This window comes from Bos javanicus, chromosome 9 (assembly GCF_032452875.1).
Source record: "Bos javanicus breed banteng chromosome 9, ARS-OSU_banteng_1.0, whole genome shotgun sequence".
Lineage (NCBI taxonomy): Eukaryota > Metazoa > Chordata > Mammalia > Artiodactyla > Bovidae > Bos > Bos javanicus.
Window position 1 is genome coordinate 73,968,176 of NC_083876.1, and position 15,194 is coordinate 73,983,369.

Here is a 15,194-nt window from a genome sequence, read left to right on the forward strand (position 1 = left end):
AGAGGATTACTGAGTCACTTGCCCAAGGCGATACAGCTCGTAAATACTGAAGTCTTGATATGAACTCCAGAGCCCATACTCTGCTCATCATAAGACCTTAGAATGGAAAGTCACCTCACCCAACAGGGACTTGTCTATCTGCTAAATCTATAAAGTGACTTGGTTGGCCACAATGCTCTCCCCGATCCCTCCCAGATTAACGGTATTTGTTTCTGGTACTGGAGCTGCCCTGTCCAAACTGCAAATCCTCACACAGCCCTCTTCCTTTGCCTGCATTTTTTCGGCTCTGCACCTCACACTGGACTTTGCTTCCTCTGTTTTTCTCAAATACTTTGTCAAAGGCTGCTATTCCTACCCAACCCAAGCTTCCTGCCTCTTTTCTGCCCTGTGGACCTCTGTTCTCTCGATGTCTGGTTTTGCAAGTTACCCTTGGAGGGACCAGTGCTCTCCATTAGGCAAAGAGCAAAAATTTTCCCCTCGTAAAATCCATGCCTTACACAGTAGAACTGTGTTCTCTATCTTGTCCACTGTACCACCAAGTGGCCCTCTCCTACTTCCACCTCTTTTCTTCCACGAGACAACATTCACACCAGGCCCCGTTATGGGCTTCAGGGTACACAGATGCTTTCACACATGTGACATTATTACAGTAGAATGCTGAGCATTGTTGCTCTCTCTGTTCTACGAGGAGGTTCAAAAAGGTAAGATATGCCCCAAATCACACAGCTAGTGAGGGCTAGGGTTGGGATTTCAATCCAGATACTCTAAGTTCCTTCCTCTATATGTACCAATCTATCCTCTTTCTGTACTGCTCTCTCTTTTCTCTAACACAAAGTGTCTGTGGACTTTACCTTTCAGAAGTCCCTATGTGTAGGGAAATGGTTATGGCGTTAGCTGTTTGCTTTCATGGAAGTATCTATCTTTTTCATGGAAAACTAGCTGCAGCTTATTATCAACACTTGGAGCTTGGAAAGGATAGAAGATAAAATTCTGACATATTTTTCGCTCTGGTTGTCAAGATTTATGGCATTGTTATTTGTATCTAATGGAGAATTCTCTGAGTTCATACCAGAATTATTCCCAAAGTGCCTTGGACCAAGATCCCCATTCAGTTGCTATCACTGGGTACATTTAGAGAGATACCTCAGTTACAGTCCACATGCCGTCAGCCCTCACAGGTACAGATTCTGCTAAAACTGGGCTTGCCCTGAGGCTATTGTCATGGCTTTACATGATGAAAAATGTGGTTTTCAATGTGCATTTTGATGTGTGCAGAGGAATTCAAGACTAAAAGTAGTACATGGAGAAAGTCTGCAGGAACAGAAGGGCATAAGATAACCTAAGACAGTAACTCTGAACCTGTGAGTTATCTAAGCCCAGGATCTCCCTGAGGGGGTCCAAGTGGACCTTTAGCAAGTACAGCCTTTCTAGTGCCCTCTACTGTTCAGGGCCAAAATAACAGGAAACACAGTTCATTCTGGATGTTTGTTTAATAACTTAAAAAATTACCCTTGGGCTGAAACCAAGTTTTCCAAGTTTGGGTTCATAATAAGTAGTTTTTAAACATTTAAAAATAGGGGTGTGTAATAAAATGCTGAGAGACTCTCTGGAGATCACTGCTCCTGGCACCTCTCTAATAGAAAGCATACGCATTGAGCGAACATTTGACTGAAGAAGAAAACAAAGCTGTTAAAAGCTGGTAGGCTCTTTTTCCAATAGCAATAGCATTAATATGTTTCAAGTCACTGCTAACCATAGCTAATTAGAGGTTTATGAGGGATGGCCCTTCCCGACAGGTCACCTCAGGTTAGGCAGCCCACAGATTTGCTGTTGGCTGTTGGCAACAATGGATTTGTGAAGAATTTCTGCTCAGCTCAAGGTGATTATCTTTCTTTTTCTTTTCTGCTGCTGGTGTGTCTCTTATTTTGACTGGCTGAGGTTGGGTTGGACGATGAGGCCCTGATTCCAAGACAGAGCCAGGTTGTTGCTGGAGATCTGCACTGACAGATTGTTGAAAACTTATTAGTCTGACGTTTTAACAGCCTGCAATGAGATGGAAATCTGTTCTTTCACTGGAAAAACTTAGAAAGGAAAACATGAGCTTGAGCCGAAATCAGCCCCAGGTCCAAATCTGCCATCCTCTGGCACAAAGGGCTGCACAGTGTTGAGAGATGAAGGCCTGGCTATGCCACCCACAGGGTAGGAGGGACTCGGCCACTGTGAGATTGGAGCCTCTGAAAAGGCACCTCTGGGCACCAGGGAAATGATAATGGGCTCAATTCTAGGTGCTAATGGCTCCAGCAGTAGCAGAAGTCGGCCTCACAGGAGGTTTCAGCTGGGTGGTTAGGGGTTGTTCCTTTGGCCATCACCACTCCTTTGGCCATCACCATCTTGTGTGATGATCCAAGAAAAAGGAATAAGAAACACCTCGGGCTTGGTTCCTTGTCTGAGGTAGAAATGGACAGAAAGATTGCAGCCAATACCATTAGAGAGAGGTTTGGTACCACTGTATTGTAATTATTTGTCACACTGTTAAAAGAATTCACTGAGCATCCTAGACTTGCTATCCCAGTCCATTAAAAAAAAAAAAAAAATGGCCATGCAATGTGGCATGTAGGATTCAGGACTTTAGTTCCCCAACCAGGGATCAAACCCATGCCTCCTGCAGTAGAAACACAGAGTCTTAACCACTGGACTTCCAGGAAATTCTTGAAATGTGTTTGTGTGTGTGTGTGTGCATATAAACTCTGCCACTTTGATTAAACCCTCTACCCTGACGCACCACAACATTGCTCCCATCCTGGGCAGCTGCCAAAGAATTCTAACAGGATTTCTGGACTTTGCACAGGCAGCTGTCTCTACCAGGAGAGGTCCTCTCTTTTGCCAGCCAACTTTTTCCTGTGGTCATCTTGTTTTGGAAGCCTTCTGGTAGCCCCAAACAGTGTTGGGTGTCCACCTTTGAGGATGCTCATAGCATTTTATGTTCTAACTTCAAACCAGACTTTAAAATTCCTGGGGATAGGATCTAGCCTAAACCTCATTTGATTTTTTCAGCCACCTTCAATACAGTGCTTGCATAGAGCAGGCACTTGATAATGGTGTCTTTTTGAATATTCACTCATTCATTCACTCATTTGATAGACCGTATAAGGGAGTCTCAAGCTTCCAGGCCATGTTAGAGTTTAAGGAATGCAGTCCCTTAACAGAACCTATGTTTTTATGATCTGCAGATCTAAGCCATATTCTCTCCAGGCTGATTTTCTAGGAGTCTGGCTTTAATTAGTGTCATTCAGTTCTTTGTTAGGGGAAAATGTGAGATGGGAAATGACCCAGATGTTTCAAGATGTCTTTTCAGTGTTAAGTTGCCCCTTCATCACCCCCTTTGCAGCTCCACATCAGATAGCTGTGTCTAATCACAGCACTTACTGGTGAGTATACATAAGTATCCAGAAAAAAAATCCCCCACCCCATGCTACCCCCAGATAATCCAAAATCTCAAGTATATCCCGCAGAATTGCAGTAAAGAATTATTTCTTCATTTGATTACCATCAGGAGTGCCATGATGCATTAGTCATCGTGCAAGATGTGCAAGGGATGATCAAAGAGAACAAATGCATCAGCATACAGGCATTTGCCTTATTTACTAGAAACCTCACTAGAGAAATTCTTGTATTGGATGGCCAACTTGCAGAATCCAAGAGCTTAAAGATGCGGCGAGGGTAGAATGAAGGCAGCGTGTGCTAAGGACACGCCTCCTCCAGGTTGCCTCTGCTGCCTCTGGGAACGAATGAGATGGACTTCCCTTTCCACCATGCTTAGCTCTTCTTCAGATCAAGAAATTCAGCTTCTTTTTTATTATATTTTTTTCTTAAAATAGATCTAATCATATGTCAGAGGTTCTTTTCGCTTTGTTTTGTTGAGTGATTTATCAAGTACAGTCGTGGAGATGTTGGGTTTTTTTGCATCTGCAGTAGCATCCAATATCCAGTCACTAGCTCCATAGGTGTCAAGAGGCAGTTGTGCCCAGAGCTGTCTAATCCCTGGATTGCTGCCAAGGTGATGTGACCTTGGACCAGAAATTCCAGTGATGCCCTCTGTTTCTCCAGTTTCCCAGTTGTGGCCCACCATTAGTTCCTCTCATGAGTCAATTTCACATTTTTCTCTGAGTCATTCCCGGAGGACCAGCCTGTAGCCTGCTCCTCCAATGATTTTATATGCACCTAGAACTGAACTGAACTGAATTCCCTTTAATAATTTCTTTTCTGCTTAAGAAAACTTATAATGGTGGAAGGAAATAATCAAATAATCACAACTATTAATTATTTGCTGATAACAGTTACCATTACCTGCTTGTGGAAAACAGCTACTGCCTCAGCTAATACAGGGGAAAACCAATAAGCAAAAAAATTTCTGTCTTGGGTTTTATTTGTTTGCTAATGTTTCCACCTATCCAAAAATATCAATATACCTGACCTGAAAAGACTAGTTGCTGCAAGCCTGCTGAGAGACTAAACACAGGGAGACCTCAGAGATATTGTAGGTTCGGTTCCAGACTACCGCAATAAACTGAATATTACCATAAAGCAAGTCAAATGATTTTTTTGGTTTCCCAGTGCCAATGAAAGTTATGTTTGCACTATAATATCACTTATTGTGTGCAATAACATTATGTCTTTAGAAGCAATGTACACGCCTTAATTTTAAAATGCTTTATTGTAAAAAATGCTAACCGTCATCTAAGCCTTCAGTGAGTTGTAATCTTTATGCTGGTGGAGGGTTTGAAATATTTTGAGAATTACTGTCATGTGACTCAGAGACACAAAGGGAGCAAACACTGTTGGGAGATGGCATCAGTAGATTTGCTTCACACAGGGTTAACACAAATCTTCAATTTGTGAAAAACAAATGAAGCAGTACACAGTAAAATGAGTTATGCCTGCACGGTCAAGTGCTAGCAAATATTCAGAAAAAAACAGGATGAAATTTTATGTGAAGCAAAAAAAAAAGTATTTACTGGTTTAAGAAAGTTCGAAGTGCTGCCAATTGAACAATGTGTAAACTTTTCACTGTCTTTAATTTTCTTACTTCCTCTGAGTATAACATGCTACTATTCTGGAGAAAGAAATGGCAACTCACTCCAATATTCTTGTCTGGAAAACCCCGTGGACAGAGGAGCTTGGTGGGCTACAGTCCATGGGATCGCAGAGTTGGGCATGACTTAGCAACTGAACAACATGTTACTATTATAAATATTTGAATATTATTTTCACTTCAGATATAACATCCCCTTAAGAAAACAGGATTGCTGAGTACTTAAATGTGATTTTTAAAAATTGTACTTAATATTCATTTTTTTCACAACTAACTTTATGATAAAAGTAATGAAAAAATACAGTCCACTTAAGAGAAATATACTTTATTATACATTTTACTAGAACACATAATTAAGCTAATGAAAATTAAATGTTTTTAATATAAATTTTTACTGTAATAGAATAGATGCCATACTTTATAACATCCATCTTGCTCTTCCTAAGCAAAAGGTAAATTTTAGATTTAATGTGGAAGATTCTTAGTAAATAAAATTAGCAACTAACTTGTAAACTATTCTGACTTTTAAAATTAGAAGTATTTCTTTGTTTTTAATCTTAAATAATAACAGGGGCATTATACTAGAATTTAATGGGTGAGTTCAATTTATTAAGTCCTATTTTCATATTATAATCTCATATACAGTAATTTAAATTGGTACATTCTGGTTCATAATAAATTAAAAGCTAAACTTGTAATGATATGATGTAGATAATACCACCCTATTTTACAGATGAGAGAGCAAGTTTAGCTTTCTTTAGCAAGTTTAGAACGAAATAATCCATTATGGTATAGTAAGTACGTGCATGCAACAACAGGATTTGAACTCGGGTCTGTCTAATCCAAGGCCTATATAGGTGGCAACTGTTGCAAACATCAGTGGCTAACGAATGAGAGAAGGACACGTAAACAGACCTGGCATCTTGGCCAAGACAATAAGGAAGCCTGTAGCAGCCTGTATTTGGGAATCTGGTCAAGCATTAGGGAAGCCATCAGCTTTCATTCTCTCACTCATGGAGGGGGGAATATTCTGTAGTGAGTGGTATTCTCTGTGCCTCAATTTTCTTCACTCTTAAAAGAGTATAATCAGAGTACAAGATGGTAGATGTATAGATAGCACTTAGAACAATGCTTAGCCCACAGTATGGGCTAAAGAAATTTTAGCTAGTTTACAAATATTTGTTAAGGGTCTGGTATGTATAAGGCATCAGGATTATAATAATGAGGCATGTTAAAAACCCTGACAATGAAACTGGTTTGAGTCTTTGCAGTCTATGAAGACAACGGGCATTACACACCTGAGTTCATGTGTAGCATAGCCTTTGTGCTGTGGAGGAGAGCATGTGACAAGAGACTCTCTCTGTTGCTAGAAGGGCTCCAGATGGGGACTTAGTACCTATGCCCTGTTATTTAGCAGGGCTTGCTGGGAGTGATGGACACAAGCAAGGCAAGCTGGTCTCATTATTTTAGGCACAGGAGACAAAACAAAGATGGAGATCTTTTGGAGAGATGAGATTCTGAGAATAAGGTAGAAGCTTGGGGATCAGAAGTGGATCAAAGTCAGGGTCATTCAGCAGCAAGGAGCTGAGCTGGGGAGTCCCCGAATGCATGACCAGGTAGAGCAGCAAGAGGGGAGGGCTGCAGCCCAGAGACTCCAAGAAGGCATGGAACCTTCCCTCAGAGCAGATCCTGTGCCTTAACCCAATTAATCTCTTAAACTAGGCCTCACCCTGGTTGCACAGTAAGCAGGAACTTGGCAGCAAAGGCCCTGCAAACAGTGGCATCAATAAGAAAAATTGCTGGAAAAAATCTGGTTTCTTTCAAATCCTGAGAACTGAGAGCAGTCAGATTCCCTTTGGTGCATTGCTTTAAAATTGGGTGCCAACACTGGGTAACTTTACAAAGCAGGGCAATTAAAACACTAGTTAGAGGTGCCTCAGCCATCTCCCAGACAGTCAGGGAGATAATGACAATGAAGAGGACTGCCTTGGGGTCACTGGACTGGCTGCCATGCCAATTCTTGCTGCTTGGTCATTAGCTTATGTGGTCACTGAACCCAGGCAGGCCATGGCTTTTAAGGAATGCAGGTTTCATGGGAGTTTCAGAAACTTCTCTTGGATTTGTTCATGTCCAAGAAAGGAAGCAAGTCCTCCACCTACACGCACACCAACCTGCAACTTGAGGGGTAGACCTATGGCTGCCCTTGGACTTGGGTACCCACCATCTTCTGCAAACCCCTGCAATTAAGGAAGGAAAACTCTTCCATCCTAGCACATGTGTGGGCTTCGTTCTTAACAAAATGTAAGGGATCACTCCAGTGTTACTTCCCTGTAAGATCTAGAATATGGATTGATAGAACTTCCTAGCACTTTGTTTCACCAAGGAGCTGAAAACAGTTTAGAAACCTCTGATCTTTCAATTAAAAATAATCATTAACTCTTTCAGGGCATAAAAAATACCCGTTTGAAAAGCAAGTAACGCAAGAAGTGGATCCTAGCAGTTTGAAAGGATATAACCTCTGCCAAAACACAAACCAAACAGCAACAGACAGTTGGGTCAGACTCCACGGATCGTTAACCCTCACATTTGCTCTTTGATCAGACTTTGTGGCATGTATTAGCATCCCCATGTTATTTACAGAGAAATGAAGCCTGAAGAGATTGCATAGTATGATAAATACTACATGACATTTAGTTCAGCAGAGTAAAGCAGGAGAAAAGCCACATACTTTCCGTTCAGTATTCAGTGCCCTCTGCGAACCTTCACATGTGCCAGGTCTTCCTCTTTCCGCAGTCCACCCAAACTAGCCAGCAGCTTGCTTCCTTTTCATGGTCTTGAGCCAACTGTCCATCTCTGTGCACGATGTAGGTCATCTCAGAAAATGGGTTGATTTGAATGTAACTGGGTCATGCTATTCCTCTCAACCTGTGCCTCTGTGTACCAGGAGGTTTTGTCATTAGATGTAAAGAAGGTAAATTCTCAGATCTGGGAGTTGTTTTCTTCAGAAATTACTTTGCCTTATGATGTTTTAAGTGTAGGTACAATAAATATTGACGGGAGTGGAATTAACCAAATTGTGAACAGTGAAAGAAAGAGGAAAATAGACTAAATGTTCTCAGTCTTCCTAAGGACAATGAAATAAATGGTGAAAACAAGTATAGTCTGGTACTAAATGACCTCCATAAGCCCATGGGAGACAGCAGAGAAGCAGTACGTGAAGGGCCATTTTTATAATCAGAGTGTTGCAAATGGGGGAAATTCTTACTTATTTTGAAATATTTCAAGCATAGGAAACAGAATAATTTCAGGAACAAATCATTATAGAAAAAGTTGATAACCCCTGTATGCCCTCCAATATTTCATAACTCTGTGTATTTATCCCCTACCCTAAATTTGATATTTTTTTCTTTACCTGTTTTTATGCTTCTTCTGTAAATTAATATATTCATAAACAATGTGTTATTTTTAGATATTTTCAACTTCATAAAAAATGGAGATAGTATTTTACCTAACATACTTTTACATGGTTTAAACATTATATATATTTATATGATTTAAAACTTACATATATTTTATATGATTTGAACATTATATATTATATAATTTGAATATATTATACAATTTGTATATTATGTATTCATAGGTATATATTATATATTTAATATGTTTTTACAGTAATGTAACCCTAATTCATTTTCATTTTTAACTGCCATGTAGCATTCCAATATATGAATAACATTTATCTGTTTTGTAGCTGAATATTAAAGTTTCACTAGTTATCAATTTAGAAGATGACTTGCTGTATCATAGTCTATACACATTTTAACTCAGTAAGAATGAAATCCAGTCATTAATAAGTAGAAATTTAGTAAAGATTTTGCCAATTTTTCTCCAAAATGATTCCATCATTTTATACTAAAACTCACAGTATATGAGAATATCCATTTTTCTACATTTTTTTACAATTGTTTCTGCCAAATTTCTAAGTCTTCCCATATCTTTGCATTCAAAATAGGCATCTTTATTTTTATCTTTAATTTGCTTGTTCCTGATTATTATTGTGGTGGAATATATTTTCTCTATTTAATGACCATTCAGATTTCCTCTTCCATGAATTGGCTATTTCCTCTACTACACAGGCTAACAGGCTCTTTTATCCTTTTTCCATTTTCCTTTGGATTATTTGTTATTTTCTTATTGATTTGGAGGATTTATTTACATGTTTGGGTGCCAACTATTAGCCAACCAATTCATAAATGTGGTCTAAAGTAACTGATTGCATCTCTGGAGTTTGTCTTGCACAAAAATTTTAACAAGCATTTTGGAACTGAGATGTAGATAAGAAAGTTGATATTTCTATGGGTTGATGCTTCTAGAAAAGCATTATGAATGCCACTTTTTCATCATTTCTTTATTTGAACAGAGAGTTCAGAGTCTGCAAGTTCAGAGAGCTAAGTGTATACCACTGAGGTTTGTGTTTGAAAATATCTGCTTGATTGCAGAGTAGGTAGCTTAGAATAATTTCAGTGCTGAAGAAGGACCAATTTTGAGAGTGAATGATTAACCTCAGATTATTAGATTGAATAAACTGTGTATCTTCTATTGAAATAGAAACTGTTGGACACTGAGTGCTCTGGCTGTGACCCCTCAGAGGAGCACACAGAGTCAGCTCCAGGCAGGGGCACGAGGCATGCAGGAAAAGTCTATTCCCAATTTACCTCTGAAGCATTTTACTACCAGGAAAGTCTCTGCTCATGACAAGTGCCTGGATTCAGGTATCTAAAGAAAACATGAAGAATAGAATAATGTTATGGTGATGTCAGGTGACATGGACATGTTGCCTTGGGAATCCTAAAAGGAAATCTTAAAATAATGATGGCTTTCTTTCTATTTCAGAGGTGTGGCGAAATCTTGTTTGAAAACCCTGATCAGAATGTCAAATGTGTTTGCATGCTAGGTAAGAAGCTTTCTCATTTAAAATCTGTTAAGCATGTTGATGTCATGTGGGTTTACTGTTGTTCTGTTGCCTTACTGATTGTCTCTTGTTCATATTGCAGAGGGTAATTGGCTCTTTTATAGGTTTATAGACTACTATAACACATTTATATGTGGAACACTTGATGATAAAGAAAGAGTTTGATTGTAATAACTCAGTAATTCAGGAACCATGCTTTTGAGCCTTTCAAAATTTTTCTTGGATCATCAGCATAATATCGGGTGCCTTGTATTCAGGCAACTGGAATGTAAATGTAAGAAGAATCACATTGTAAATCCTAGACTAGAGATGGTATACTAGATAAGTAAACTGTTTACACCACAGCACAAAGTCCTTACTTACAATGCCTGAGAGAAATATACATTTGAACTAAAATGAAGTCAGCACAACAGTTAGTCATATTGCATTAGTAATAAAAATCACAGCCTCATAATGAATAATTTGTTTTTGTGGGATGATATATCATCAATACCTTTCACAAACTCTTTAATATACTATATTCTGTTAAAAATGAAGTTGATATTATTTTCCTCATTTTATAGATTAGAAAACTAGGTCAGAGAATATAAGTGATGCACTTAATCTCAAAGTGAGAAATCTAAATCATGATATAAAAAAATTTTAAATTGTAAAATTTTAGGTCTAGTATTTAGATCTTATTTGAGCCTCTAAACTATGTCACTGGGGTAGAAAATGGCGACTCACTCCAGTATTCCTGCCTGGGAAATTCCATGGACAGAGGAGTCTGGTGGGCTACAGTCCATGGGGTCACGAAAGAGTCAGACACAACAACAAAACAAGAACAACATGGCCATAGAGTAACATATCCACTGGAAAATGAACATTTTACTGGAAGTAGCACAGCTCCATAAATCCATGTCAAATATCCAGTAGTCCTTTTTCTTAACCACAAAAATGCTTCACAATGCTAATAATGGGTACAAATGAGAGAGAGATGGAAGTAGAAAAAATTCCTTTGTCCAGCTATATGTCCCAACTTTGGATTTTGAGGAAATCATTTTATCACCATATCATATTTATTTATCAACTAACTCACTTAATTTTCACAATAACAGGATGAATTATTCCTGTTATAATCCTCATTTTACTGAAAGAAAATTGAAGCAGATCATAACTAAAATGTTGATTATAGCTTCTACATGACCTACAAACTTGAATCAGTTTGAACTCATGATGACTTTAAATGCATGAGTCCACCACTTATTTTGATTGAATTTCTCCTTGTACTTCCTCCCCTGTGCGTTGTTTGACTAGTTTATAGCTATGAAAAGGACAAAATAGACTATCCACTACTGCCTATAGATTAATTTCAATTAAAGCCAATCATCTTTCCATCTCTTCTAGATAATATGGTATGATTTATATCCCTAACAAGAAGATATTCTTGGCCACCAAATGCATTCCCCCAAGGAATGCGCCAAATTCCACAAAATCCCAAGATCAGAAGAATATTTATATAAATCAGCTCTATATTGCTGCCACTGTCATAAGAATTTTAATTGAGTACTTAAATATGTGACAGGTAAAGTCCATCCTAAGCATCTTATTTAATTACATCATTTATTTAAGTAAATTAGGCCATGGCTTCTCTTTCAAAGCATAGATATCTTTGACAATGGCAGTGTATTATTAAGCTTTTAGGTTTCATTAGTTAATTATATTTCTATTAACTAAATAATATAAAGGAACTATGATATTGGAAGTTTTTATTAGTTTAAGGACATGGAATAATTAAAGATGGAATAGGAAGAACAATTATACATTTTGCCTTTAAAGTAGATGGTAAATATTTATTGAATTTTGAAGATATTACTATGTCTTATGCTGATAATTAAAATTATGCCCTCCAAAAGATTACCTCTCAAAAGACTTAGACTTTTTTCCTGCTTATCTTTTTAAGAGGATAGCTGCAAAATTTAATTAAAACATTAAAAAAATCCTTTGAAATCTTAGATGAAAGAGAATATCAAAATTAAATTATTATGGATATCAATACAGGTGGATCAACCCTCCAATGGTGTGTTCACCTGAAGCAGAAGGGCTATCATTTCACAGCAATACCATGCAAGATAATGAAAAAAGAAGTTGAATAATTTATTCCTTTAAAAGAAACAAGAGAAACTCACAGTGTGAACATGTAACTCACCAAAACTGAGGCCACATCTTGTACATTATCGAGAAAGGGCATCTATATAACTCAACAATAACAAGAAAGCTCCACTTATCCACCGTCTGAGGTCTTAATTCATTTGTTGCTTCCTTTGAGAGGAATCTGTGACCAGCCCTTATGGTTTCTTGAAGCATTTCTTGAGAAAACTTTTTATCCTCAACAATAAAGGATAGAAGTTTCTGCTATTTAAAGGGACTATTAAGTTTTGTGTTTCTAAGTCATGAATGCGGTTTCTGTTTTTGCAAGTCATGTTATAACCTTTTTATGAACAAATTAAAATTTTGAAACAAGAAAATCAAATCAGTAAAGCTTGTATTTTCAAAACTTCACCCCTGATCATCATACCTCCCCAGTATTGAGATTCCTAATGGAGGCCAACCTGAGACATTCATAGCTTTAAATTGTCAGGTTCTTGGCTCACCCACTCTAAGGTCCCTGCTATGCCCACTCACACAGCAGGTTTGGAGCTCCTGCCTGGACCCCAGCTGTGCTCTGGTTTCAGCACGTTTGAGATGGAATAGGGAAGGATGTCACTAGTCAGGCACACCGTTTGCAGTTTTCTTCTGTCCCACTGCTATGTCCCCAGATCATTTAGAAAATACCATTTTTATGCTTTCTGTTGTTTACCTCACAAGCCAACCTCATCAAGCTCACACTTTGGGGTCATTAAGTTCAATGAGGTATAAGTGTAAAATTCACTTGAAGTTACTGAAATTCTGAGTTCAAAACAATTTTAAATGAAAGCAAATCCATATTGTCATGTATGGGTCTTAGGTTTCTACGTTCAGGGGAATAGTTTGTGCTGGATATGAAGGTAAATAGTAAAGATGTACTGCAGAGGTGGCTATAGAGTACTTACTATATACTCCTTTTTACCAGTATTTGCACTTTTATTACAAAGAGTAGCAAATTATTACTGCAAATAATTTGGGTTTCCCAAAAGATTGTATCAATTAACCCTTTTCCAGTTTTATATAGGTTCTCTTTAACTTTTTTGTTCTGAAAATCTTGGCTTTTATTTTCAAGTACATAATAGCCAATTTTATTTTTTAATTAATTTTTATTGGAGTATAGTTGTGTTAGTATATCTTGTGTTATTTTCTACTGTATAGTAAAATGATTCTGTCACGGGGACAAGTGTGGACCCTGTTAAGCACCAAATGGTTATAAATGTTGCTTTCTTCTTTCCTTCACCCTTAAGGAGTTTGAAATTTCAAACTCCCATCCCCCTCCTTCTTAAAAAATTTAGTCATAAGATTTCTCTCAAGTTCAGATAGACCTCAAAGTTTATACAACTATATCAAAGAATATACACTATATCAATCGTGTCCGACTCTTTGCGACCCCATGGACTGTAGCCTATCAGGCTCCTCCATCCATGGGATTTTCCAGGCAAGAGTGCAGGAGTAGATTACCATTTCCTTCTCCAGTGGATCTTCCCGGCCCAGGAATCGAACCTGGGTCTCCCACATTGCAGGCAGATGCTTTACCGTTTGAGCCACCAGTGAAGCTATATATTACACTAAGCTATACTTACAGTATATAGTAAATACTTTAAATATGGGTAATGAACTGATGTTAAAGGCAGAAGGAAGTGGGAGAGAAATGATCTCTCATTGCACAATTAATGCATGAAGTATGGCAAGTTCCGCAAAAGATTTTATTTTTCAAAGTATAATGAAAACATTAGTTACAAAGAACCAAGAAGAAACTACATAAAATGATCAATGTTGATTCACTTCTTAGTTCATTTGCTAACTTCTTTCTGGGAAATGCTAAATGCTGGAGGGGGAAAGTTTCTCAAAAGAGTTCCCAATCAGACTTGGTGCCTCTTCTTTTCCTTATAATTTTACAATTTGAATTTTCAGTGGCTCTGCTTTTGTTTCATGTGTGATTCCTTTCATGTTAATTGGTGTCATATCATTTTCATAGAAGTATGTATTTTCTTACCTGCCATGGCTTAGAAAGGGATGTTCATATTGTCATGTTTCTGGTTGAAATCGTTTATTAAATTGTTTCAAGTGATCATCAATTTTCAAAGCAACAGAATACCATAAAATCAATATTTTGCTAACATTCAACATGAGCACAGGGAGACTTGCTTTCTGGTCCTACTTCTGAAAAATTACCTGGGTACTCTCAGAACTTGCTTCATCTTTTAGACTATAATTTATAGTTTTTCTGCCAAGTAGCAATAAAAATATCTGTTCCTTCCAGCCCAGAGGTTGTCCTGGTGATGCAGAATGTGATGTTCTGTGAGGAGACATTGCCTGCTATAATGCTCTAGTTATGGCATATGCATTAATAAATTAACAAATAAATAATAAACAACTGAAAATAAGCAAGTTGATGATGAACAATAATATAGTAATAAATAGTAAATTATTTATTGATGACATGAACAGTGTTTAGAAAAGCAATTGAAAAGATAAACCATTATGTGAGGGCAATTTTTTAAAATATTAAATACAGTCTTCAAAATTGTGTTGTGCCTCAAAGGCATCATCTACTATTCATTCAGCAGATATTTACTGAGCATCTGCTATATGCGAGGACTGTGCTAGGCACTGGGGATGCAAAGGCCAGTGAAGCACAGAGGGTTTCCAGTCCAGGCAGAGACTCAAGTCCCAAACCACAAAATATGCAATGCTAGCTTGAGAGTGACAAGTGATATAAAAGGAATTTCAGAAGATGAAGAGTGCATGCAACTGGCATATGATGACACATAGACTGAGCTATGCAAAGACCAAGAAAGAGGCAGCGTTCTAGGTGGATACATGACCATATTTAAAAGCCTAGATACAGGAAAGTTGAGGAGTGAAGAAGGAAGGACATGTTTCAGGCCACAAGGAATGTGAAAGGATAAATTAGGAAGGAATTTGAGGCTTTACTGTAGACAGTTTGACTGTTAGCAT

The 15,194-nt window shown here is 37.8% G+C and overlaps 1 protein-coding gene across 3 annotated transcripts in view; it reads left to right on the forward strand.

The window, feature by feature from the left end:
- PDE7B (phosphodiesterase 7B) overlaps positions 1-15,194 on the forward strand; it is a 379,394-nt gene that overhangs the window by 126,104 nt on the left and 238,096 nt on the right. For 2 of the 3 annotated variants that reach the window (XM_061428070.1, XM_061428069.1), the window contains exon 2: positions 9,989-10,049. In XM_061428070.1, coding sequence (XP_061284054.1) covers positions 10,043-10,049 — 7 coding nt within the window. In that variant the 5' untranslated portion in view covers positions 9,989-10,042. Of the gene's footprint in view, positions 1-9,952; positions 10,050-15,194 lie in introns of those variants that run through there. The other variant, XM_061428068.1, reaches the window with a different exon arrangement.